Raw genomic sequence first — 25,057 nt, 5'->3', positions numbered from 1 at the left:
CATTTATGGAGCGCTTAGTCGCGAATTATAATCATTTATAACCTAGTAAAAGTTGTGTGTTTGCAGAACCTTGTTATAAATCTTTTGGGTATCCAGTTCTGTTTCACCTTAAGAAATTTTCCATTGCTTTGCAGACTTATCCGATTTTCATTTCCGAAGGGATAGCTATTTACCTTTCTTCTTGCCTGTTTTTCTTTTGATTTCAACAAGTACGAATGGCTAGTGATCATCTTCCCCCCTGAAAGAAAAAAAAATCATACATCATCCAGTATTTTGTTGACAAGTGTATTTCTCATTGATTGGTATCATTTCAGGATATGTTTCAGTAGTAAGATCATAATTCTCGACTAAGCACTCCATACACCAGCAGTCGCAATCGTAAAATTTAAGTATTAACATCTATTCCACAATCCTGAAATTATTGGATTGTGGAATAGATGTTTTTGTTTCCCTTGATATTTTCTTCACTGCAATCATCTCAGCTAAAGAGGATTTCAGGACAGGTGTTCTGACTAACTTTCTTTTAGTATCCTGATATACTTTTAGTTTTTCATCTTTGGTAGATATAGCAGTAAGCTGACCATACGTACTGTTTTTTTTTTTTTTTTTTTCATATTTCCCGGCCCTCCCGTCATTTTAATAAAAAGATGTCAATTTTTTCCCGTTTTTAATAAAAAAAATTATAAATATACTATAGTAATAAGCTAACGTCTGTTTATTCCCCTACAGGGAGTAGGCAAGGCCTTTTTAATATTGGTCAATCATAAATTATTATTCATAACCTATTTCGGTGGTTGATAGAGACTTGGCAAAAACTTGAAACTGAACTGAAGAGGCAGATTATTGGTATGTGGGGCACACATTAGAAATGTGGGGTATTGTTTCTAATGTGGGGCACACATTACAAACAATTGTCTCCAGTTTGCTGTCGACTGTTTACCAATTGATATTGAATGTTTTGCAGTGAAAGTATACAAATTCAATATATACACAGTCAGAGTTGAAGAACTAAAAATTTTTGCGACTTTGTAGAGAACAATTATGTTAAATTGTTAGATGGAAATACAAGTTTTTGTCCTTGAATCCATCAATTGACAGAATTTTAATCCTTTGATTGCCTTCGTTCTTATTTCTTTCTCAAGAAAAATGTCCTGTTATGTTGCGAAAATTGTTTGAAATTGTGGTTGTCATTTGTAAGAGATCAAGTGGCTACCTTCCAAACATACATTAGCTTAATTGAAAAAGATATTTCAGCTACAGAAACCATGAACACTGAAAATCTTTTAAACAATTTAGAGTCCAGAAAAAAGTGAAGTGTTTGTAACTACTGATGTCAAAAAACAACTGAAAATGTTAGTATATTCAGGAGAAATTAACGAGGCTAAGTTTTTTTTAGGTAGTTGAGAATTTCTATGAAACCTGCTTAGAATATGTCTACAAGTGGAAGCATAGTTTAGGAAACACTGAGAAGTTCAAGTGGGTGCTACTAAGGAAGTCACCTGAATGAAACCTCAATGAGGAACTCATCACAAGCACAGAAACAGAAGAAACTCGTGTATTCGATCAGTGGACCCTCATAAAATCTATAATTGTGAAGCAGTTGGATACGTGTAATAAAGAAAACATTCCTGTAATCTGATAGAAGGGTATACAGTTTTTTTAGGAAATAAGCGAAAAACGCCTAGAATTGGAAGACCTTTGTAATATTGTAGAGTTTATTCTTTGCCTTCCAGGAAGTACAGCAACTATTGGGAGAATATTTTCTGTTATGAACAGTATGTGGTCAAAGGAGAAATCTGGATTAAGTGTCAAAACAATGAGAGTCATGTTAGTTGTAAGACAAAATATATTTGATAGAAGGGTAGTTTTTTAGGAAATGAGCGAAAAATGTCTAGAATTGCAAGACTTTTGTAACATTGTAGAGTTTATTCTTTGCCTTCCAGGAAGTACTGCAACTATTGGGAGAATATTTTCTGTTATGAACAGTATGTGGTCAAAGGAGAAATCTAAATTAAGTGTCGAAACAATGAGTCATGTTAGTTGTAAGACAAAATTGTGTCATAGAATGTGAGAAGTTTTATGATAAGATGTTGTAAGACCGAAATTTGCTGCGTAAGATCACTTCATCAGAGAAATATTCATGGTACAATCACGGTGAAATACAATCCCCCATCTATGTATACCTAAATTTTTGTATGGGTTGTCAATGAAGAATAATGGTAAGCTCAATGTTTATGTAATAAAACTTTTTTATCGTCTTATTCTTTCATGAATACAGAATATTACATAATCCCTTCCTGTTTTTCCATCCCAATGTCCCGCTTTTGTCTCAAGGAAATATGGTCAGCCTACATAGTGGGCTGGAAGGCCTCTCTCACACAGCTCATGCATTTTTTGGCTTCTTTGCACATGAGGATTATCATGCTTATTACTGTAACATCAAACACAGCTGGCAATTTGAGCATGCCCATATTCCTGACGTTTAAAGAATATTAGTTGGAGAGAAATGTGGATAACATAGGTGAGACATCCTACTTTTACTGATGTTGAGGTTTGGATGTATCAAAGTGTATCTTCCAACACCAACTGATGTTGCTTCCTAGTTCCTCCCATTTTGTGTTACTGACATGAAGTTTCAACAAGATCACTGGAATGAACCGATATCATGTTTAATACCACTTTCCTTCATAATGTGGCCTGTGTAGCTCAGTGGATGTGGCGTTTGCCAACCACCGCGCTTGGCCGCACGAAGGAAGACTTGGTTTCGAGTCTAGTCGGCGACTAGAGGAAAATTTTCTAAGCCTTTTTTCGACCGGTTCCCGAGTTAGTCGATCTCTGGCACGGGCAAGCAGGTTTTTCCTCCCGGAAACTCGGGTTTTTCGTCCTGTAAACTCAAGAAAATCGACCGTAGAACCCACATTATTTCAGACATTAAATATATTGTGTTAGGGTTAGGGACCACGAGATGGCGGCACATTTGAGCCGTCTCTCTTCACTGAGTACCGCTTAATTAGTGATAGCCTTGGGCCATCTATCTCTGATTGGTACCGGTGGAGATTGAACTGCCCACTCAGTCTCCAAAAGTTAGATAGGGCTAAATGGCCTCGCCTACTCCCGTATACGGGGAATAAAAAGGCGTTAGCTGATTTTTTTTTTCCCACTGGAATGAACTTTTTTTAAAGATTGTTTTGAGATATCCTCCAAGTCCTAGAACTTTGAGTTAAGAAGGGTGATATTTCCTCTACAGCATTTCACCTGTTGCATGCATTGTAAGAAACACTGGTAAGTCAGATGTCTTTTTGTTCCTCATTTCTGTTTTCAAATAATTTATCTACAATACCTGAATTTGGTTGGAGTCTTGCAATTGACACTAGAAAGCTTTAAGATGAAGGAGCCTCAAAGGGATTGTTTCACTTGCACCAGAGATATCTACCCACCACAAAGCTACACATGGACACCCACTACAGGAAGCAATATATGCACTAGAAGTATAATGCCAAAGTTTTAGAAACTATACTATACTAGCAATGCAGCAAGCCATAAGCCCTGCTCCCAGACAGTTGATTGTTACAGTAAACGAACTAATTCTGGCCAATGCATTGAAGACTACCTGTCTCGCTGAAGTATGGGATCAAAGTAAAACTACCAGAAACCCCATTTCCAGATATCTATGTTTGATGGTCTGAACCAGATGAACACAAAGTCAAAATCGTTCTTTCTTCATCATTTCCACGAAAAAGCCCATTCCCACCATTAAGACAGTTATATAAAAAATTGTATCTTACACTTACATTCTCCCCATTCCTAATAAAAAAAAAACAAAAAATCAGCTAACGCCTTTTTATTTCCGTATAGGGTCGTTTAGCTCTAACTTTTGGAGACTTAGTGGGCAGTTCAGTCTCCACTAGCAGCCAATCAGAGTAGTTGGCCCAAGGCAATCACTAATTAAGTGGCATGCAGTGAAGAGAGACGGCTCAACAAGTGCCGCCTTCTCGTGGTCCCTAATCCTAACACTCGTATTTAATATCTGAAATAATGTGGGTTCTACGGTCGATTTTCTTGAGTTTATGGGACGAAAAACCTGCTTGCCTGTGCCAGAGATAGACTAACTCGGGAACCGGTCGAAAAAGGCTTAGAAAAATTTCTTCTAATCGCCGACTAGATTTGAATCCAAGAAGTCTTCCTTTGTGCAGTCAAGCACCGTGGTATGCAAACGCTACATCCACTGAGATACACAGGCTATTCTCCCCATTCCTCCCTTCATAATTTAGTTTCCCTGACTTTGTGTTAGGTCTCATGCCAGTATTTTTTTCTAGACTGCTAATACCAAACGCAACCACAAAAAGTCCTCTCTTCCCTCCACCACAAACTGATGCTCACACAGAGGGGATTTCAGAAAATGGTGAACAACTAAATGGCAGTTTCAAGGTTACAAGATTGTTTTGTCTTTCTTAAGAATGGGGAGGGGGAGTTCAAATTCAGTATGGGCTAATTTCAAAGTTACAGAAGATGCCAGCAAAAAATGAGAATAAAAGGGACATAGAACAGTAGAAAGAAAGGATAAAATGGATATAGAACAGTCAACTCAATAGCACAAACCTTCAGAGCCATCAGGACAATTTCGTATCTAGTTTAAAAAGTTTTGCTTACATAAAAAAACGAAAATGGAACAGTGAATACTAAACATCTGGAATTGAACAAAGTATCCAGATGAGCTAAAGCTTACAGTGTCACATTATAAGTCCTCTTCCTTAGTATAGATAACTGAAAATTTAATCGGTAGAGAAGGCCTCTTAAAAGGTATGGCATACAGGTCCCCAACAACCTTACAGCCCTGAAAGGAAGGCATTTATCATGATCCTTAATGCAAGAACTGGTGAAAAACTAAGCCAGAAGATATTTTTTTTATCTATGTGAGTAGTGATGCAATGGAACTATCTGAATTCCAAAGATGGAGGAAAATTTAATCGGTAGAGAAGGCCTCTTAAAAGGTATGGCATACAGGTCCCCAACAACCTTACAGCCCTGAAAGGAAGGCATTTATCATGATCCTTAATGCAAGAACTGGTGAAAAACTAAGCCAGAAGATATTTTTTCTATCTATGTGAGTAGTGATGCAATGGAACTATCTGAATTCCAAAGATGGAGCGAGTTTTATTTTTGTAATTATTCCAAAGCAAAAGCAATGAGGCTATGAGACCCACATTTTTATAGGTATACATTTCATGGTTCTTTAGGCTAGTTTGTTGGTTGGTAGGATGATAAACCTATACTTTAGATGATAAAATCATGTCACTGCCACATGAGACCTGAGTCTCATGACTACATTTATGTCATATCATAATGCTGGTTTATTGCTTTTAATCCTTTCAAAATATGTTTGTTATATCAATAATTTCCTTGCAGCTATTTGATGCTTTAGTTTAAACATATCGTAAAAATGAAGATTTCATTGAAAGTTATGTGTAATGATTTTTCTTGTGTAGCTTTAGCACATTCTTGGAGAATAAAGTCTTAGATATGGGATGAGAATTTAAAGTGAAATGAGAACAAAATTAAAGTTTCAATATCCATAAGAATTGTTTCAGTGCTACATTTAGTGGAGTTGTTTGGATTACATAACTGAAGCCATAATCCACCAAAGAAATAAAGCAAACTAATAATATATAAATATAAAAAAAAAAAAAACATTTGGCATTGTTACATATGGTTGAGTGTTGCTCCAATAGAGAAGAAATCAATATTTGATTGTGGTTGGTCTAAAATGCAAACCCTTAATTATGAAAGAAATTAAAAATGCCAAGAAATAATATTCTTGTTCAATCCTTTATCCAAGTGTAAGCAAAATATGTGCATGAAGTTTCGTCACAACTAGGTTACTTGTATATGACTTCATTACTTCAACCATAGTATCTCTTTTGGGTCTGGCTCTCACCGATGTGACCACAATAAAGGTCGAAATCTATCTAGGTAGTAGCCCTTCCAATAATGAATAGCATTATGCACACCCAAAAAGATGTGTGCTTTGAATAGTGGGACGGATATTAAGACAATTAATATGAAGTGATTAGCCTCTCGTGTGCAAACTTTGTTAGCTTACACTTGAATAAAGGATTAAACAAGATTATTTCTTCACATTTTTTATTTAATTTATAAGTGAAAAGAAACTCTCCAATTAACAATAAAGCTACTTGTGGAAAAGATCACAACTGTTTGGAAAATGTTTACCTATACAGCATATCAATAATTTGTGAGAGATGCTTTGGCTTGTCCATGAGATATTGGTATAGCTGATTAAAAAGAAAAGGAAAATCATTGTTCTACCACACAAAGCTGCAAAACCTAAATCAAATTAATTGCTATGTGTAGATAAGGGTTAAGAGAAAAGTAACCTGTTCATATTTCATGGAAAGGCTGTTGCACAGAATCAAGGTAGAACTTACAGTAACAGTGGCTCAACAACCTTTTACAGTTGATTAGAGCCTGTTATTCCCATACATTTCCATCACCCATGGAAATTTCTGTAGACAACACGATGCAGAAACTCAGTTGCAAGAAGATCAGTTTCTGAATTATGGCCAAAGCAATTATGATTACAAGGGCAGAATATTACATGTTAGCTATATTCTATGGTTGAATTATGTTTTAAAGAAAACTAAGGTTTTTGGAAAGTTTTTTTACATCCTAGATAGGATATGAACCCAGATCTTTCCAAAAGGCATTGTCATTACCAACTGAAACTATACAGGCATTGCAAAGGAATTTGAGATTTTTAACAAAAATGATTAAGAGGAGATAGTAAGTTGGACACAATGAACACATACACATATATACAGGTGGAAAAATTGAGATGAGAATTGCTCAAAGAAGCTTAAATCTGTTGTTTCAGGAAATTTGTTTTTGCAAATTTAAGGATGAGAATTAAGAATGATAACATTTACTTTAGAATCCAGACCACATATTTATGACATAATGGGATTAGTCTTCTTTCTCTGTTTCCTCTTCCATGGCATTTTACAAAGAATCCATCCAATTTTCTGAAGAGATTTGTGACTACTGATGAGACCTAGATTTAGTACCACTATAAACTTGAGATGATAGAAGACTGAAAAACAATGGAAACACAACCCAAATCATTATATATAAGAAGGCAAATGCAGTTCCATCGGCAAGCAAAAGGCAAGACAAATGGAGAGTACGATGCTAGCCGTTTGTAACAATTATATAGAAAAATTCACGAGATACGACCAAGAAAAAGGTGTTGTTTCATGACAGTGCACCACCTTGCACATTTGCAATTAGGGTGGGCAAACTTTATCAAGTTCGCTTTGAATTGCTGTTTGATATCAATGTTTATCCAAGATTATGTTGGAGGTTTAATGGAGTACTGACAGCAGTAAGAAAGGATTAAAACTAATTTTAATGCTTTCAACATTTTTTTTCAGTCATTGAGACATCTTCAGGGAGTAAAAATAACAAGTCACATATACACACGTACAATGCAATACTCAATGAAACACATGCTGAAGTCCAATCTCAGTGGTGCATCCTCTATGGGTATTTGTAGGCAACCTAGAATGTAAACTGGGACCTCTGAGGATTATTGTTCCCACATTTCGAAAAGTTTTATGCATTAAAAATTTAAAGTAGGTTGATTTCTGAGTGCCACTGCAGATTCCAAAAACAGTCCTTTCCAGAAGATCCCCTCAGTGGTATCCAATACATGGTTGGCAAAACTAGACTGACCATAACTAAATCACTTAAGGAATTGACAACGTACATAAGAATATAAATTAAATTACTTTAATAAATATTTCCGATATTTCGGTAACGTCACGTTGCCATCTTCAAAAGGAACTTATGAAAAAGTCACGTGCACGTAGGCACTACAACACAGTAACTGAGAATGAAGTGATGAAGCTATTGTTCTCCTATAAATCCTCATCGTGCCCCTAGCTGGCTATGTAGGTGTTCTTGGCCGTTGGGCTGCTCAATAAAGTGTCATTTAATTTATATTCTTATGTATGTTGTCAATTCCTTAAGTGATTTAGTAATGCATAACCAACGTATAAGCTTGTCTACGAGAATTAGATTGACCATAGTCGGTTGCTAATCTACTGGTCTGTCCAAAGCAACCAACATCCTGAAAGAACCGATCTTCGATAGAATGAATAAGGGAAGCAAGTTTCTGATGGGCTTAAAAGCTCTGGTACAGGTTGTACTTTTTTAAAGACCTGGCTCTTTTTGGCAATGTGCCCAAGACATGGGGGGATGATGGCTGAAATCTGAAATCGAATGAACTACTGCTTCAGTCATCTACCTGCGATGTTAGTACTAATACTTAAGTGGCACTTGGTGCTGGCTGAAGAAGTATGTCTATTTAATATTTATTTTTATAGGATTTTATGTAAAGTATCAAATGCACAGCGTTCCTTGTGAATGGAAAACATCTTACAATTCTAAATACCACAGTATAGCTTATTGGCTCATGGGCTTCAATGAAATTATTTTTGCAATGGCTGGTTGGCCATTGCAAAGAGCTCTGCAGACCATGCATTGAAGATCCCTGTCTCCTGCCTCAGATATCTTATTATTCTTAAAAAAAGTTTTCATTCTGATAGCTTAGATCTCTTTTCCTTTGCATCCATTCTGGTTATTTTTCTTGGAAGAACAAAATTTGCAGATAGAGGGAACCAATATGGATTCTCATCCCCATCTTGCCAATTTTTACATGGAAAATTTTTCTCTATTTGGCCTCATGGCTCAGACACGCGAGACTGCTTCCTCAGTCACCTGAATAGTCTGCATCTAGTTTACGGAAAATAAAAGAAAATAACAATAGTTTGCCCTTCCTACACACATCAGTGACATGCCTTCTGAATGGTAACCTCTCCTTCACTGTACATAGAAAATCAACTCACACAGGCAGATACATTCACAAACTTTCCCACTACCACCCCCTCTTAACAATATGACATCATTAAAACTAACCAATAGAACCTGTAATCTTTGTTCCAGAAACCATTTTTTCAATAGAACTCAATCATATACACAACACCTTGCTATCCAATGGCTACAGTGCTTACAGAATTAAAAATAATAATAATCACCCCCACCCTATTCCTCGGCCATCCATTCAGAATAATTTCAGAAATGCCATCACCATCTCCTAAGTGTGGGGGATGTCAGAGAAAACAGCCCAGCCTTGAAAAAAAGTACAACCTGTACAGAGCTTTTAGGTCCCACCAAAAACTTGCTTCCCTTATCTGTTCTAGAGTATACAAAAGAGTATGCCTGGAGTATACAAAGTACCATGTTCCTGCAAGTTAGCTAACTTGCAAGTTTGGACAGACAAGCAGATCTAGTCACCATACATTAGATGAACACAAATCTTACATCTGCAATCACAACTACAGTCAATCTGGTCTTGCAGACCATGTACTGGATACCACTCACAGGATCTTCTGGAAGAAAACCACCACAATGCTCCACAACAGTAAATTTAAAAAGGAAAGAAGGTTTTTGTAATCTGCAGCGGTACTCAGAAATCAACCAAATTTAAACAAATACAGATGAATAAAATATCCCAAAATTTGGGAAACAATGTCACAGGTTTCAGTTTTTATTCTAGGTCACCTACTAATGCCCTTAGAGGGCACACCATCTAGATAGGACTTTAGTCACCAATGTGTTTCATTGAGTATTGTGTTGTCTCTTTGCATGTGTGTGTGTGTTACAAGTGTATTATTTGTACTCCCGGTCTGCATCTATTCCATGCTGTGCTCAAAGGGTTTAGCAAGATGTTAATACTGATATTTAGCAACAATTCTGAGATCATTAACAGCAAGTAAACCTATATTTACCTAATTAAAACTAATGGTCAATAAAAAGAATAAAAAATATATTCTATTAGTGGATACGACACCCTAGCAAATTTTAAGTATATCAAAAAGGTTGAATAGGTATACCTTTCATATTACCAATGTTGATGCTCAACAAAGCAGCCAAAATAAATTGGCTGACATTCTAATGCACTAATCATTAGATTTCCAGTCGTGTTTGACAGTGAACAAACACACACATACAAATTATCAGATATGTATAGCCTTGCCATCTAAATGATCTGTAATGTTAGTTATAAAATATTTTTGATGTCAGTCACAATGGCATTGTAATGAGGCTTAACTGATATTCACTTAAATCCACTATATACAAGAAATGCTTCAAAAATTTACACTGACACCCCCAAGAAACCTAGACTAAATATCCCCCACCCTTCCTTAAATCCACAAAAGCATGTTATATCCAGGAATACAATCATGTGATTACCTAATTATCACAATTCAAAAATACAGAAAACAAAATTTTCATGTTACGTTTTCTTATTACCATTTAAGTACATTTATTTAAATGTACTTAAAAAAAAAATCAATTTACTTTGAAATGGCCTATTATATCAATAATTTGATTAGCTCTTTACTTCTATTTATATAGAAAATCCAAAATAGCAAATCTTTTTCTTCTATATCAATCAATTTATTCAAACCACTTCTCACCATATCAATCCTCATTCTGTTACTTCAACATTTCATTTTCAATTTTCATTAAAACTATGCCTCAATAAACATACTGATGTGTAAAATGATTCATGTGAAATCAGTTAACAAGGAAACAAATTAAAGTTAATTAACATTTTATTTTCTTTCCAGTATCCCCGGTGTAACAACTTTTAAAATATACTTACTATTAGAATATGGTGGCTCCTTCACCAATAACAATTAACAACTTGTAACTGAATTGGCAAATTCTTTATATGTAAAAAATATTACAGTCACAACAGGTACAGAATATTTACATAGTCATTGTCTCAGATTAAAAAAAAAAAAAAAAAAACCTGATCAACAGGAAAACATTTATATTCACTTTATTTTTTCCCCTCTTATTATGAAAATAATTTCCTCTGAATTAAAAAAAGAATAATCCTTCCAGTGCACAGTGTTCTTTATGAATAATAACCACCCTACCCACCTCCAAATCATATTATGAATTAATCAGATTTTCCAGAAAAAGTAAATGAGTATTTTTGAATGACAATTTGTTTCCTCTGGAACAAATGAATGGGACTGAAACAATCTGTGCATTTCCATTTCAGCCTAAAAGAGGCTCTCTTTTTCCTTCCATTAATGTTCATTAATGGTTAACTAGTTTTATGTATTATTAAATTTATATCTTAACATGCACACTTCATAAATTAAATTCTAAATTTATCTGATGATAAAACACCAACATAGAGAAGAAAAAAAAAAAATCCCCCAGTGATAAGTTTCAGTGTTAAATTTATCATTTTTATTATACAGAGCGAAAAATTCGACTTCATAAATATCTGTGACTATGCTTAGTGTACATTTAAGCCAGTATTATATAGTGGAAGCCTCTGATAACTAATTGCTAATTTTGTACATCAGTATGAAAATAAATGTACTTTACAGCATCTTCAAAACAGAAGTTAGGGATAAAAGGCACTGGCAACCCTCAAAGTCTCTTGTGACTTCAATAACAAATCTCATGTACAAAATTTATTTAAATTTACAAATGGTTCAAAGCATATATTTTTACAGCAAAATCTACCATTGCAATAAAAACCAGTGCTGTACAACTATACAATATAAATTGGACTCATTTCACTGAACAATGCATATGAAGGTATAACGGTTTTAACATACCTTTATATATGTATCACCTTCTTATGCATAGTTTTCATGAATATGTAAGTACTCAGATGAAGAGTATAAGAATAAAGACCAAAGTTACATATATTAATCTCCCAAAAAGAGTATTTGTGAAGAGAAATAACAAGTGACAGGAGATTAAGTTTGGTAAAATCAAATGTATGTGGGGAAAAAAAAAGTATTTGGATTTGCTTATCTTCCTGATGTCATATGTTCTGTACCACGTACATCAAAGTTTGGTTAATTTTGAGCAAAATATTCCCATGTGGGAAGTGAAAAGGAAATTTACATTTCTATAAAATTTGTAATGATCATGTTTTTTTCAGTTTTCCATTTGCAGGTCTAGCATCAGTCACTGCATCATTGTCATCATTATCCTCAGCAAGTTCAGCTAACTGTAACAGTGCTCTATCAGTCATCAGCTTCTTATACAATGGTTTCAAAAACTAGAAGAAAAATAAAAGATGCTCAAAATTAATATGCTTTAGCTGATCACAAAACGCTATTTAATTTAATAAATTTCGTACAAATTGATGAGAATTTATCAAAAATGTATTAATTTATAGATTGAACAACTTTCTCACCTCCAAGATTATCACTGTTGATAGACAGGAAGTTGAGGAAAAAGAAGAAACTTGTTTACAATAAATATGAAGAATTGCAAATTATACTCTTATGAAATACAAAAGATGGAAGCAAATTTTCTTCAGAGACTGGAGTTGAATAGCAGCAGCATACACAATTTTTACATAGAAATGCAAAAAAACTCAACACCATTCTGAAAGAGCACAGAGAAGTAGGTAATTACTTAACCTCTTCTGTACCAACTCAAGAATGTTTAGGTATGAGCACCCACCCACTGTGGATGGATTCATGATTAGTATTTAAAAATGTAACACGTCTTCCATATAGGTTTGCCCAACAGTAGCATCCAGGCATCTTTAAGCAGGTGGATGACTATTATAATAGCTACTGGATGCATATCACTTGGAAGGTGCTCTTTCATGGTCTAACAAGATGGAAAGGATTGAATAAAAGATCAGGACTGTGTAGTGGGTGAGATAGAATCACCTATATAGTCCAATCACCACTCACATGTGTGGTTGACAGTATAACAGCATAGTATTTAGTAAGGGCACTACATTAAACATGTTTCTATGATATGTTTCCTTTGTGTGCTTCTACCAACTGGCAATCCTTAACATGCAGAAATTAGTTTGTGCTGCATCTATAGTCATTCTAGTATCTTCAGTTATTCAAATTAAACATGCCAAAACATTCTATTCTTGTTTAATCCTAATCACGATATACAGTTTAATCACAGTGCTAATGCAATATAGGTTTATAACTTTCAATAGTTGGTAGTCACAAAAATACATTACCGTATATTTTTGCGTATAATACGATCCACGTATAATCCGAACTAGAAATTTTGTTTGAAAACTATCCCTAAAATGCCATGTCCATGTATAATACGATCTGTTAATCTTGTTCCCTAACATTATAAATAAAACAATACGAATTAAAGAAAGAAATATTTATTTTAAAACAAAATGCCAAAATACAATACGAATTAACAAAAGAAATATTAATATTAAATTAATAATATAAAATATTAACGAATAATATTTAAAATGAACTGTGGTTAAACTGATACAACTGTGCCAACATCCCGCCAAGGGGGCAGGATATTAGCACTACTTACGTTACTGGCTTTATGCGCAGATATGATGCGTGCTCGGTAGCCGAATGTGAATAGATCAAGTAGATTTGGTTGCACAGGCATTAGGTAGTATATATTGTGTGTGCAAGTCTAATAAGAGGTTATATTTTTTAAGATCCGCATATAATGCGAACCCCTAACTTTAGACAATAAATTTTTCACATTATATGCGATAATATACGGTAATAATTATTAAATATAACCATATAAATGCACCATGTTGAAATAAGTACTGGAACAGTACTATTGGGTTGTTGCAAATGAAATGGCCGTTGAATGACTGTCAGTTTCTACTGGTTGCTGAAGAAAGCAAGCGTCACACGTGGGTGATGCAATTGTAGTATTTGTTTCGTTCAATGAGCATTAAACATTGAATACTACCGACATCAAGTCAATCATGGAACCCAGTCAATTAGGGTTGCTATACCTTTACGAGTTCAAATTGGGAAATTCTGCAGTGGCTGCAGTAAAAAAATCATCAATAAAGCATTCGGTGGAGGAACAACTAATGAGAGATCCACTTGCCGTTGGTTTGCAAAATTTCACTCAGGAGATTTGAGGCTACAAAACGAACCCCGTGGCCATTGTCCTTCCTCCATTGATTCGAATGAATTAAAGGATTTAATTGAATCGGATCCACGACAAACTGTACGAGAGATTGCCCAAACACTAAATGTACACTTCTCAACTGTTTCACAGCACTTGGTAATAATAAGAACCTTTCTTCTTTACTTAAGAAGTAAAGAAGAAAGGTTCCTGCAACAAATTGTGACTATGGATGAGAAGTGGATATTCTACGACAATCGTACATGTTCGTCGCAGTGGCTGGAAGTGAAAGACCCTCCAGGAAGGACTCCAAAGGCACCTCTGCATCCAATGAAGATGTTTACTGTATGGTGGTCTTCTGCTGGTGTTATTCATTACTCATTTCTTCCACAAGGTGAAACGATAAATGCAGCTCGATATTGTACAGATATGAGGCAAATGCATGACAAATTGTGCCTTAAGCAACCAGCACTTGTGAATAGACATGGAGTCCTATTGCTTCAGGATAACGCCCGACCACACATACGGCAGTGTCAACCACAATTTGGGATATAAAATTGTGCCTCATCCTCCAAACTCTCCTGATATTTCCCCAACAGATTACCATTTTTTGTCCAAGAAATGCTTTGCCAACAACAGATCAATTTATCGGGCAGTGGAGAACTTCATCACTTCCAGAGACACTAATTTTTACAAATGTGGTATAAATGACCTTGCCACATGTTGGCAACAATGCATTGATGCTGCTGGAGATTCCTTTGATTAAACAGATATTCTTCTTCAATCATCCTTAAAATTGGCCATTTAATTTGCAACAACCCAATATATTTCAGAGAAACCAAAACTGCACCCATACTTTAACAGTATGTGGGATCTTCTTCGGTCTTGATTAGATTCCATCCTTCTAGACATACTCTTCCACTTTGACTATATCACACTGGATGCACCAGTGATCTGGCCTATACCCAATGTTTTGGTTGTTCACAAAAGGTGTTTAGTGATTAATACGAGGGGTTTCTGAAAAGTAAAATAACACTTTCTTTCCCCCTTAATAATGGTGAAAGGAATGAGATAAAACCTGGTGGACAGATAGACTTGTAATGTCGTTGTTTTTCTATTTTTTTTTTTTGTAAAACTTCATCATCATCATCAAATTCCTGCCATGTACCCTCAAGGGGGTGTACAGGATATGATAGTACTACATGAAAAAAATTACATAATTACTAACTTCCTATCTACAATTTTCCTCCGAATCAGTCTGTTGCTTGTCAAGACTCCAACATTATCAGATCTTATATTTCTATCGTCTAAGGCACTTTGTACCATATCAATCCAACTATATCTTGGTCTTCCTCTGGGTCGTTTTGTGCCAACCTGGCAGAGAACACTTGTTTTGCTAATCTTTCTTTGCCCATTCTGTTTAAGTGACCATACCACCTGAGATTAGCTCTGCTAACGCATTCCTGGATGTTGACAATGTCAACATTCCTAATATCCTTTAATTTCTTTCTAAATAAGAAAATTTTTATCTTACTTTAAAACTCCAATCAAGTTCTTATCCGCTGTGCTCCTTCTATGAATCGTGTGCAAAACTCAAACAAAGAGAATTTCTCAAGCTAGAGCCAATTTCTCCCTGATTGAAAATCTGGTATCAAATCCTTTTTGGAACTAAGAGAATTTATTTGTTTAACTGCACCATCTTAGTTCCTATACAAGATAGAATTTCTTGTCAGAGATATGATGCACAGATTATCACAATTTCCAAAACTATCAGAATTACTCAAGCCCTTACTAATTTATTCTTAACTGCAGTCATAACCATTTCCTATCTTAAACTCCCGCACTTCTTACATATACAGATTCTATAATTAAAGCAGGTGGTGTATTGACTCAAATGATCAGACATGCATTTCGGGTTAAAAGACAAAGAAATTTATTCATACTAAATACGATACATGTTAAACAAAACTTTAACTAGTTGAAAGGTCCTCAAAATTAAATAAGCTAAACTAACACAGAAGATAAGGTTCACAATAGGTATTTCTCATCAGATGATTTATAACAGAATTTCAACCTGCCAATATCCCAATTACTTAATACAAATAAGCAGATTTAGTCTCACTTCCTCCTTAATTAACTTCAATAAAATACATCGATCTAAAATTAACAACCATACTTGAAACTTTACACTTCTAATACCAAAGATCCTTTATTAAAGGAATAGGTGCTGAAGTCCTGAATTCTGCTTTAATGAGTCCGATTTACAAATTTTACCCACAATTGCTCATCCTGGCTTCAAGATATTATACAATAAGACAAACTCTACTTTACCAGCCTCAAGAATTCAACTAGACGATATTTCTCATTCTGTTCCTTTAGACTTTCTTCCGATCGCTTCCTTGTCTTGGCCAGTCGATAATTCTTTGGACATGTGCTTCTTTCTAACCTCATGCTCAGGAACCTATCAGACGGAAATGTGCACTTGGTGCTACTCGAAACCTAGGTATTCGCTGTTCGTCTCGTCGCATGAAATGCTATGCTTGGACAAGCCCGCTACTTAGTCACATCATCGCAGCTGAACGTCACTTACTCGTTCCCGTCACATCGAAGCAACTGCCCACGGAAAACCGCAGGGGACAGCCAACACACAAAACCTGAACGAGTTGGAAAAAAAAAAAAAAAATCACCAAAAAGAAGCTTTGAACTAGCGTCACTAAAACTTTTATAGGCCCCGCATCTGTTCTCCCTATTACGTCATTGATTTTTCAGACGCCACCCAAATTTTGCACATCGCACCTTCTCTTCTCATTGCGTCTTTGCGAGGTTAGTTTACACGTGCCGCCGGTTCATATCACAATTTGCCTGCGGTTATGTTATTAATAGGATTACAATTGTTTATGCTGAACTTTGACCTTTTTACAAAGTCGCCTTTACAATACCATATTTTCTTGTCGTTATTTAAGGACCATTTACAATCTTATACATAAAAATTTTACATGAAAAGACTATTAATACTATATGTACTAAGATTCAACTATTATCTATTTGCAAGTCATTTTTTTTCCCAGAAAGATGTTGCATCTCAGTTAAATCTCGAATGAAACACTGAAAGACAATTTAAGTGTTCATTCCAGATTTAACAGACCCATCAATAACGTTCAAAACTACTGTCACTGCAGTGTGGCACTACTGTTGTCTCACAGCTAATTCCAGCTGCAAGATGGTAACTACTGTGCGAGTGTGATCTAAAACAGGTGTACATAGTTATTTGTTTTTTGCAAGCAAAACAGGCTTCACCAAGTGACATTCACCGTGAGCTGGATGCTGTGTATGGCAAAAATGTGATGTCAGAGAAGCAGGTGTGTTTTTGGATTTAAATGAATGAATTTAAAGCCAATGAATTTAAAGCGGGTTGTGATATTGAAGATTGACAGCAGGCAGGCAGGCCTTCATCAAGCAAGACAGAAGACAACGTTTATTGCATTAAGGCCATTGTTCTGGTTGAGGTCTGATGATTATTAAACCCTCAACACCACAAGGTAAAAGGAAAATGAGATGAGATGAAGGCCATTGTTCTTGAAGACAGGCAACTGAAACTGCATGAAATTGCACAAGTGGTGAAGTTGAATAAGTCCACTGTTTATGAAATTGTTCACGATGTCCTTGGCCTTCAAAAGGTGAATGCCCTGACAATTGTCATAGGAGCACTAGGTAGCATGCACGGGGATGTGTCTGAAAACTCTGTTGCAACACAGCAACAAAGGCAAGGATTTTCTCACTCACCTAGCCACAGGAGACAAAATGAGAGTTCATTACTTTACCCTGGACAGCAAATAAGATTCCATGACCTGGAAGCATCCACAATCTCAAGTTTTTGTGCACAAATTTGTGTGCAAAAAATTCAACTGTTCCCATAGTCTGAAGAGTCATGGCCAAAGTGTTCTGGGATTGCCAAGGTGCTCTGTTGGTAGACATCTTGCTGAAGTAAGGAACAATCGATGCAGAGCTTTACTGTGTAACATTGGAGAAACTGAAAGCCAATATTCAATGCACGAGGTGTGACAATTCAATTCCAGGAATGTACCTGTAAAAAGCTTATGTTCAAAACTACAGTTCAGATGCAAACTTGTTTGCTTACACTTGGATATGGATAGTGACCCTTCCCATAATGTATAGTATTATATATGTCTGCAAGGAGATGTGCTTTGCATTATGCAATATTAAGGCAAGTGATGTGAAGTCATTAGCCACTTTATATGAGTTGCCCCAGTCCTGAAAATAGTTCAGGTGCAAACTTGTTTGCTTACACTTGGATAAAGAATTAAACCAAGTATATAATTTCTTGATATCTTTAATTTATAGTATAACCAAGCAGAAAAACTTCAACAACTTAGTGGCTACTGTTGTCTTTGGAGTAGTCCCCTTGTGCATTTATATGCTGGTTTAGACAGTGTTCCCATTTTTGGAAACAGACCTGGAACTCTTTTTCTGGAATACTCGAGTTCCTTTATCACATTATGCTGGATATCAGTGATGTCAGAAAATCTTCGTCCTTTTAGTGCAGTCTTTAATTTTGGAAACAGCCAGAAATTAATTTTCCACTGCATGCTCTGGTGTTTTTTTTGGGATTGTACTGGAAGCATCAGGTTTTGTCACCCATAATTACTCTTGGAAACATGTTTATTTACAGAAAGATCAGTTGCTGAACCCACCACAGCTTCTGTTTGTCCATCAAGATCTGAGGCAAAAATTTTGCAGAAATCTTTCACATACCCAATTCTTCGGTTAAAAGTACCCTGAGTGTTTTTCGATTCATTTGCAATTCACCAGTCATTAATTGCACGCTTAATCGTCTGTCAGACCATACCAAATCTCGCACTCTGTTCACATTTGCACACATCATTTTTGTTTTGGGCTGCCCACTTCTGAGGTCATTGTTCACATCTTCTTGTCCACCTTTGAATCTCTTATGCCACTCAAAGATCGACTTTTTCAGACCATCCACACCATATGCCAATTTCAACGGCTCCAACATTTCAGTAGCAGTTTTGCTGATTTTCACATAAAATTTGATCACACATTTTTACACTAAAGTTTACATGCAGATCTCTATTGTTTTTGCAATAGCCAACTAGCAAATGGCTGTATCGGCTTGACGTTTAGGCATGCATTAGTTAAAAGATGTACAAACACGATTATTCACCTGACTCCAACCAAATCACCACATGGGTAACACTATGTGGCCGTTCCGGGAATTAAATTGTCACACCTCATAAATGACCAGGACTCATGACAAGTGGTGTGATTTTGGTGCATAAATATGCTACTCCACACACCACTTATAAGTGGTTGTGCTGTAATTGTTGGGTAACTCTACCACCCTCTCCTTAAACAAATATATATATATTTGTTCAAAGAAATTATAGAAATCTTATTATACCATTCACTTAACAGAAAAGGAATATCTACACCAAAATGGGAAATTGTTAAACTTCACACACATACACACAAATATTTCATTAACACAAACTATTGCATAAGCTCCACAGTTTGAGTTCTGCCTCTCCACTCCTGCTGTGCCCATTACTTGTTCTCCTAAAGATGGTTATGTGAGGTAGATGACTAGGTTGCCAAGCCATACATTCAAATTACACTGTGACATAATGTCTGTGAACTATGTGGTAAATAACTGTTCAAATTCCTGATATGTATCCTCAGGGAGCGTGTACAAGATATGACAATATTACATGAAACTTTACATCAGTATTAACTGCCTCTTGACAATTTCCCTCCAAATTAATTGGTTCTATCAGGACTACAATATTGTCAGATCTTATATTTCAGTCTTCAAAAGCCCTTCTCACTCCATTAATCAATGTAGATCTTGGTTTTCTTCTTGTTCTTTTTCCTGTCATTGTGACATCAAACAGCTGTTTTGCTAACTTTTCTCTCTCATGAATGCAATTACCACATGTAATTAACACTCGCCATCAAGTATTTCATTTCCAACCCAGCACTGAGATCCATAAGTTTACCACCCAATTAGTTTCTTCAATCCTAACTGCTCCATATAATGTCCCACTTATACCATATAATTTTAGAAATGTGAAAAGATTCTCTTTGCACCTCATTATATACTTTTTATATTCCAATTATTTTTCAACTGTCTGTCTTAAAGTAAAAATCTGAAAAGTGATAAGAACAAGCTGGGTTCAGGCCAATCTCTGTCTGGCCTAAACCCAGCTTGTTCTTACCAAAGTTTACCTTCCACAATTTTTCTCAAGTATATTTGCCTATATTTCACCAGAAATTCTTGCAATTAGTTTAATTTTGCTTTTTATAGATAAGTACTATGAGAGCTCTACTCCAATAATCTGGAATTCAACCCTCTGACTAGGCCTTCTGAATTATGAAGTATACATACATACATACATAGTTTATTCACAATATGATACAATGTGAAAAGGGAAAAGAGATTTATATTAAAAATTAAATATTGCAAATTATGGTCTTCCAAGTCTCTCTATCTTGAGCTAACTGGTAGATGTCAGATGGAGTTTTGCAGTTCAGCCTACTGATGGTTTCACATATGCCAAAATTGTTTGCATGGTCTTCCTCTACTGCGTTTGCCATCTTCTGGTTTGCAAAGGATGAGGGATTCCAAAAAGGGCGAGACTGCAGGATGTCTGAGTTGTAATTTTTTGACTATACTGACAAGTGGTTCTTGCTTAGCCAGATTTAGCACAGCAGAGTTAGTGACGTGGGTGGTCCATCCAGGTGTATCCAAGGATCAGTCTGAGACATGTAGTTCCAAAGGAGTTAATTAGATCTGTAGATTTTTATTTTATTTTTTTGGTGCTTATTGTCCAAGTTTGAGAACCATACAAGAAGATGGATCTACCGGTTGCATGGTATAGTCTTATTTTTGTCTTTAATGATACTAATAGTGATTTTCAGATGAGGCAGAGTTTGTTAGTTATGGAAGACTAGAACTAGCTGTTTACGTTTTCTGACATCATTTTCTGTATTGCTGATGTACGATCCAAGATACTGAAAGTCCTTTACTCTTTCTAAGGGTTTATTGTTGATATGTAATATAAAGTTTTCACAACCTATTGAGAATACTTTGGACTTTTGGATGTTGATCTGCAGACCAATAAGTTTAGCCTGTGCCTCTAGTAGATTGAGATGTTTTTGTGCATTTGTTGGTTCTGTATCAATCAGTACAACATTGTCAGCAAAGTTAAGATCAGTTATTTGCATGGTGTGGGTGGATGTTTTAATGTTAAAACCAAGGTCTTCTGTATTGATGGTCCAGAAGATGTAGTCCAAGCATACTAAAAACAAATAAGGTGCTAGTACATCACCTTGCAGGACTACTGTTGTCATTGGAAAGGATTCAGATGCTTCTGTTTAAAGATTACTATACCATTGTAATCTTTATAAGGTGCTGAGATTGCTTGTATGAGTTCTGAGGGTAAGACCATAGAAGCTGAGTATTTTAAACATTGCTTCTCTATTAATGGAGTCAAAGGCTTTTTTGAAGTCTATAAAGGTTAAAATGAGAAGTAAGTTTTTATCACGTGAACCTTCTATGATTTTTCTGTTCTACTGTACATCGTTTTTTTAGAAATCCAGCTTGGTTTTTTCTTAAAAGTGGTGTTAAGTAAGGTTCTATTCTATTGAATATCATCCTATTGTAGATTTTAACTGTGGATGATAGCAAAGTAATACCTCCGTAGTTACCCATTCTATTAAGACTGCCCTTTTTTGGGTATAGAGATAATAAGGTCTTGTTTCCATTGTTGAGGTATTATTCCAGTGATTAAAGCTTGATTTCATGATAGCAAGGAGATTGGAATATATGTATTATACCCAGCATTTTTGAAAGCTTCTGCTCTAATTCCATCAATACCTGGGGACTTTCCTGCTTTGGTTTGATCTACTGTTATTTTTAGTTCCTTTTCAGTGAAGTCATCATCAAATTCCTGCCTTGTACCCTGAACGGCAGTGTACAGGATATGATAGTACTACATGAAAAAAATTACATCATTACTAACTTCCTATCTACAATTTTCCTTCAAATCAGTCTGTTACTTGTCAAGATACCAACATTATCAGATCTTATATTTCTATCGTCTAAGGCACTTTATACCATATCAATCCACCTATATCTTGGTCTTCCAATGGGTCGTTTTGCTGCCAACCTGGCAGAGAACACTGGTTTTGCTAATCTATCCTCGCCCATTCTGTTTAAGTGACCATACACCTGAGATTAGGTCTGCTAATGCATTCCTGAATGCTGACAATGTCAAGTTCTTTCCTAATATCCTCGTTTTTAATATGATATTGCCATTAATGCCATCTGTTCACGCCTATAATCTTTCTCAGGGCTCTCATATCTGCGGTCTCTAGTCTTTAGTCAAGTGTTTTACTTCTGACCCAGCTCTCAGATCCATCAGTTAAAACTGGTTTGAACACTGTCTTGTATACAGCTAATTTAGTGTTCCGACTAATTTCTCTTTGATTCCATATGAATTTATTCAATTAACTTCCTACTATACCAGCTTTATTGATTCTGTTGTCTATTTCCATATTTATTTACCATCTTCACTAAAAATCATGCCTAAGTAGGTGAAATGTTTTACTTGTTCCGCAGGTTCTCCGTTCACAACACAGTTGACATTTTCAATGATTCTGTCTATTTTCATTGTCTTTGTCTTTTTATTGCTGATCTTCATACCATATCTATTACAACAGCTATTCAATTTAGTCAGAGAATCTTGTAGACTTGTAGCCGATTTATTTAGAAGTATAACATCATCTGCATAAAGCAAAGAGCTGACATTAACATCTCCAATTTTGATATCATGTTTAATACCACTTTCCTTAATAATGTGATCTATATAAATAACGAATAACAGAGGGGATAATGTACATCCTTGTCTCAAACCAGATTTAACATTAAACCATCTTCCTGTACTTTCTTCAATTCTAACTGCTGACTTACAACTCAAATAAACACTAAGTATTGCATGATATAATGCCACACTGACACCATATAAATGCAGTGTATTGAATAGCTTCTCTCTTGGCACCTTGTCATATGCCTTTTCCAGATCGACAAAACTTAAATACAGATCTTTGTTATATTCCCATGCTTTCTTGACTATTTGTCGTAAAGTGAAGATCCGATCCTGACAGCCTCTGTTTGGCCTGAATCCAGCTTGTTCTTCACCAAGCTTTCCTTCCACAATTCTTCTCAACCGTTTCTCAAGTATACTTGCATAGATCTTGCCAGGAACACTCAGTAGGGAAATACCTTTGTAATTCTCACATTCAGTTTTATTTCCCTTTTTATATATGGGTACTATGAGAGCTCTACTCCAATCATCGGGAATTTGTCCCTCTGTCCAGGCTTTTTGAACTATGCAGTGCAGCCACTGTAAGACTCTTATACCACCATACTTCAACATTTCTGGTCAAATATCATCTACTCCAGCTGCCTTTACACATTTCACGCCTTTGATGGCTTTTTTCTACTTCAAGTATGGATATGTATTCCTGACTGAATGCCTGGTCAGTGTTTTTTACCACTGTACTGTCATCACTGCTTGTTTCATTTAGCAGTTTTTCAAAGTAATTACTCCATACTTCAAGGATATCTTTTTCTCCCATTTTCATGTCACCTTTATCATCTCTAACTCCTTTTACAGCACTCTTTCCTCCATTCCTAAGCTTCTTCAACAACCTCCAGAATATTTTGCCACCTTCTTGATATTTATTTTCTATATTCTTGCCAAAGTCCTCCCATGACTTCTGTTTAGCTAGTTTTACACAGTATTTAGTATTCTTGCATTTGTCTCTGTATTCTCTAAGAGCACAAGCTGACTTATTTGACAGGAACTTTTAATATGCTTTCTTCTTTTCCTTCACTGCCTCTAACTTCCTGTGTCCACCATGGAGTTCTAATTTTTCTATCCTTGCAGACAACTTCACCACATGCCTCTCTAACTGAATCAATCAGGGCTTTCTTCAAGGCTTGCCAGTGGATCTCCAAGGTTTGATTCCTGTTCTCAAACTCTTTCATTTTTTCTTCAATAATCTTTGTGTATTTTAGTCTACAGTTCACATCTGAGAGCTGCTCAACTTTTATTCGCTTTAAAACTTTCTTACATGTTATTCTTTTCAATATGAAATTCAATTTTATCCTGCTCAAGACTAAATAGTGATCACTTCCAATTTCAAATCCTCTGTACACTCTGGTGTCCTGCACCAGGGAGAAAACATCACTATCAACAATAACATTGTCAATGAGACTTTTCTTATTCCTTGCCTCTTCTTTCCATGTGAATTTGTGCACATTTTTATGTTGGAACATGGCGTTAGTAATAACCAGTCCATGTCCTGAGCAGAAATCCAACAGATATTTGCCATTATTATTAGCTTTGCTCTTTTCTCCAAATTTTCCCAAAATATTTTTGTATGTCTCACAATCATTTCCTACTCTGCTATTTAGATCCCCCAACAAGGACCAACTTTTCCTTTTTCATTGTGTCAGTTGCTTTTTCTAAAGCCTCAAAATATTCCTCCACTTCTACCTTAGTAGAACCTTCTGTGGGACCATAGGCACAAACAAGTCTCATTGTCCAGTTCCCCATTCTCATATTTGCCCACATTACTCTACTTGAGACTGACTGCCATTTAAGAAGATTAGCCTCATATTTTGTGTTGAATACTATGGCTACTCCTTTTCCTTTATTGTCATTGCCTGAATATAACATTTTGTATTTATTGCTCAGAAAGATCTCACCCGTTTTTGTCTTTTTTGGTTCAGTCACCCCTATTATGTTGATCTGGTACTTATCTAATTCCTCACCTAGCTCCATTTCTTTGCCATTCAGACTTCTTATGTTGATAGTACTGATCTTTAACTCTGGTGATGTTGAATTGGGGTTTGTTTTCAGATTTGTTCCAGTAGCTGACTTTTCACTGTTCACCCTGGTTCCTTGGCAAAAACAACAGGTGCCTTGTTTAACCGGACGATGCCCCAGCCGGC

General features: G+C 35.7%; 1 protein-coding gene across 3 annotated transcripts in view; it reads right to left on the bottom strand.

The window, feature by feature from the left end:
- Window positions 1-10,676: 10,676 nt before the first annotated feature.
- The window catches only part of atl (atlastin GTPase), a 315,725-nt gene continuing 301,344 nt past the window's right edge, over window positions 10,677-25,057 (bottom strand). For 2 of the 3 annotated variants that reach the window (XM_090400775.1, XM_090400776.1), the window contains exon 15: window positions 10,677-12,175. In XM_090400775.1, the coding sequence (XP_090256901.1) occupies window positions 12,041-12,175 (135 nt within the window). In that variant the 3' untranslated portion in view covers window positions 10,677-12,040. Of the gene's footprint in view, window positions 12,176-13,111; window positions 13,225-25,057 lie in introns of all 3 variants that reach the window. The other variant, XM_090400777.1, reaches the window with a different exon arrangement.

The sequence above is a fragment of the Typopeltis vanoorti genome, chromosome 11 (genome assembly GCF_054136105.1).
Source record: "Typopeltis vanoorti isolate ZY-2024b chromosome 11, IOZ_Tvanoo_1.0, whole genome shotgun sequence".
In the NCBI taxonomy this organism is placed as follows: Eukaryota; Metazoa; Arthropoda; class Arachnida; order Uropygi; family Thelyphonidae; genus Typopeltis; species Typopeltis vanoorti.
The sequence above is the reverse complement of the archived record's forward strand: the minus strand, read 5'-3'. Positions and strand labels throughout refer to the sequence as shown.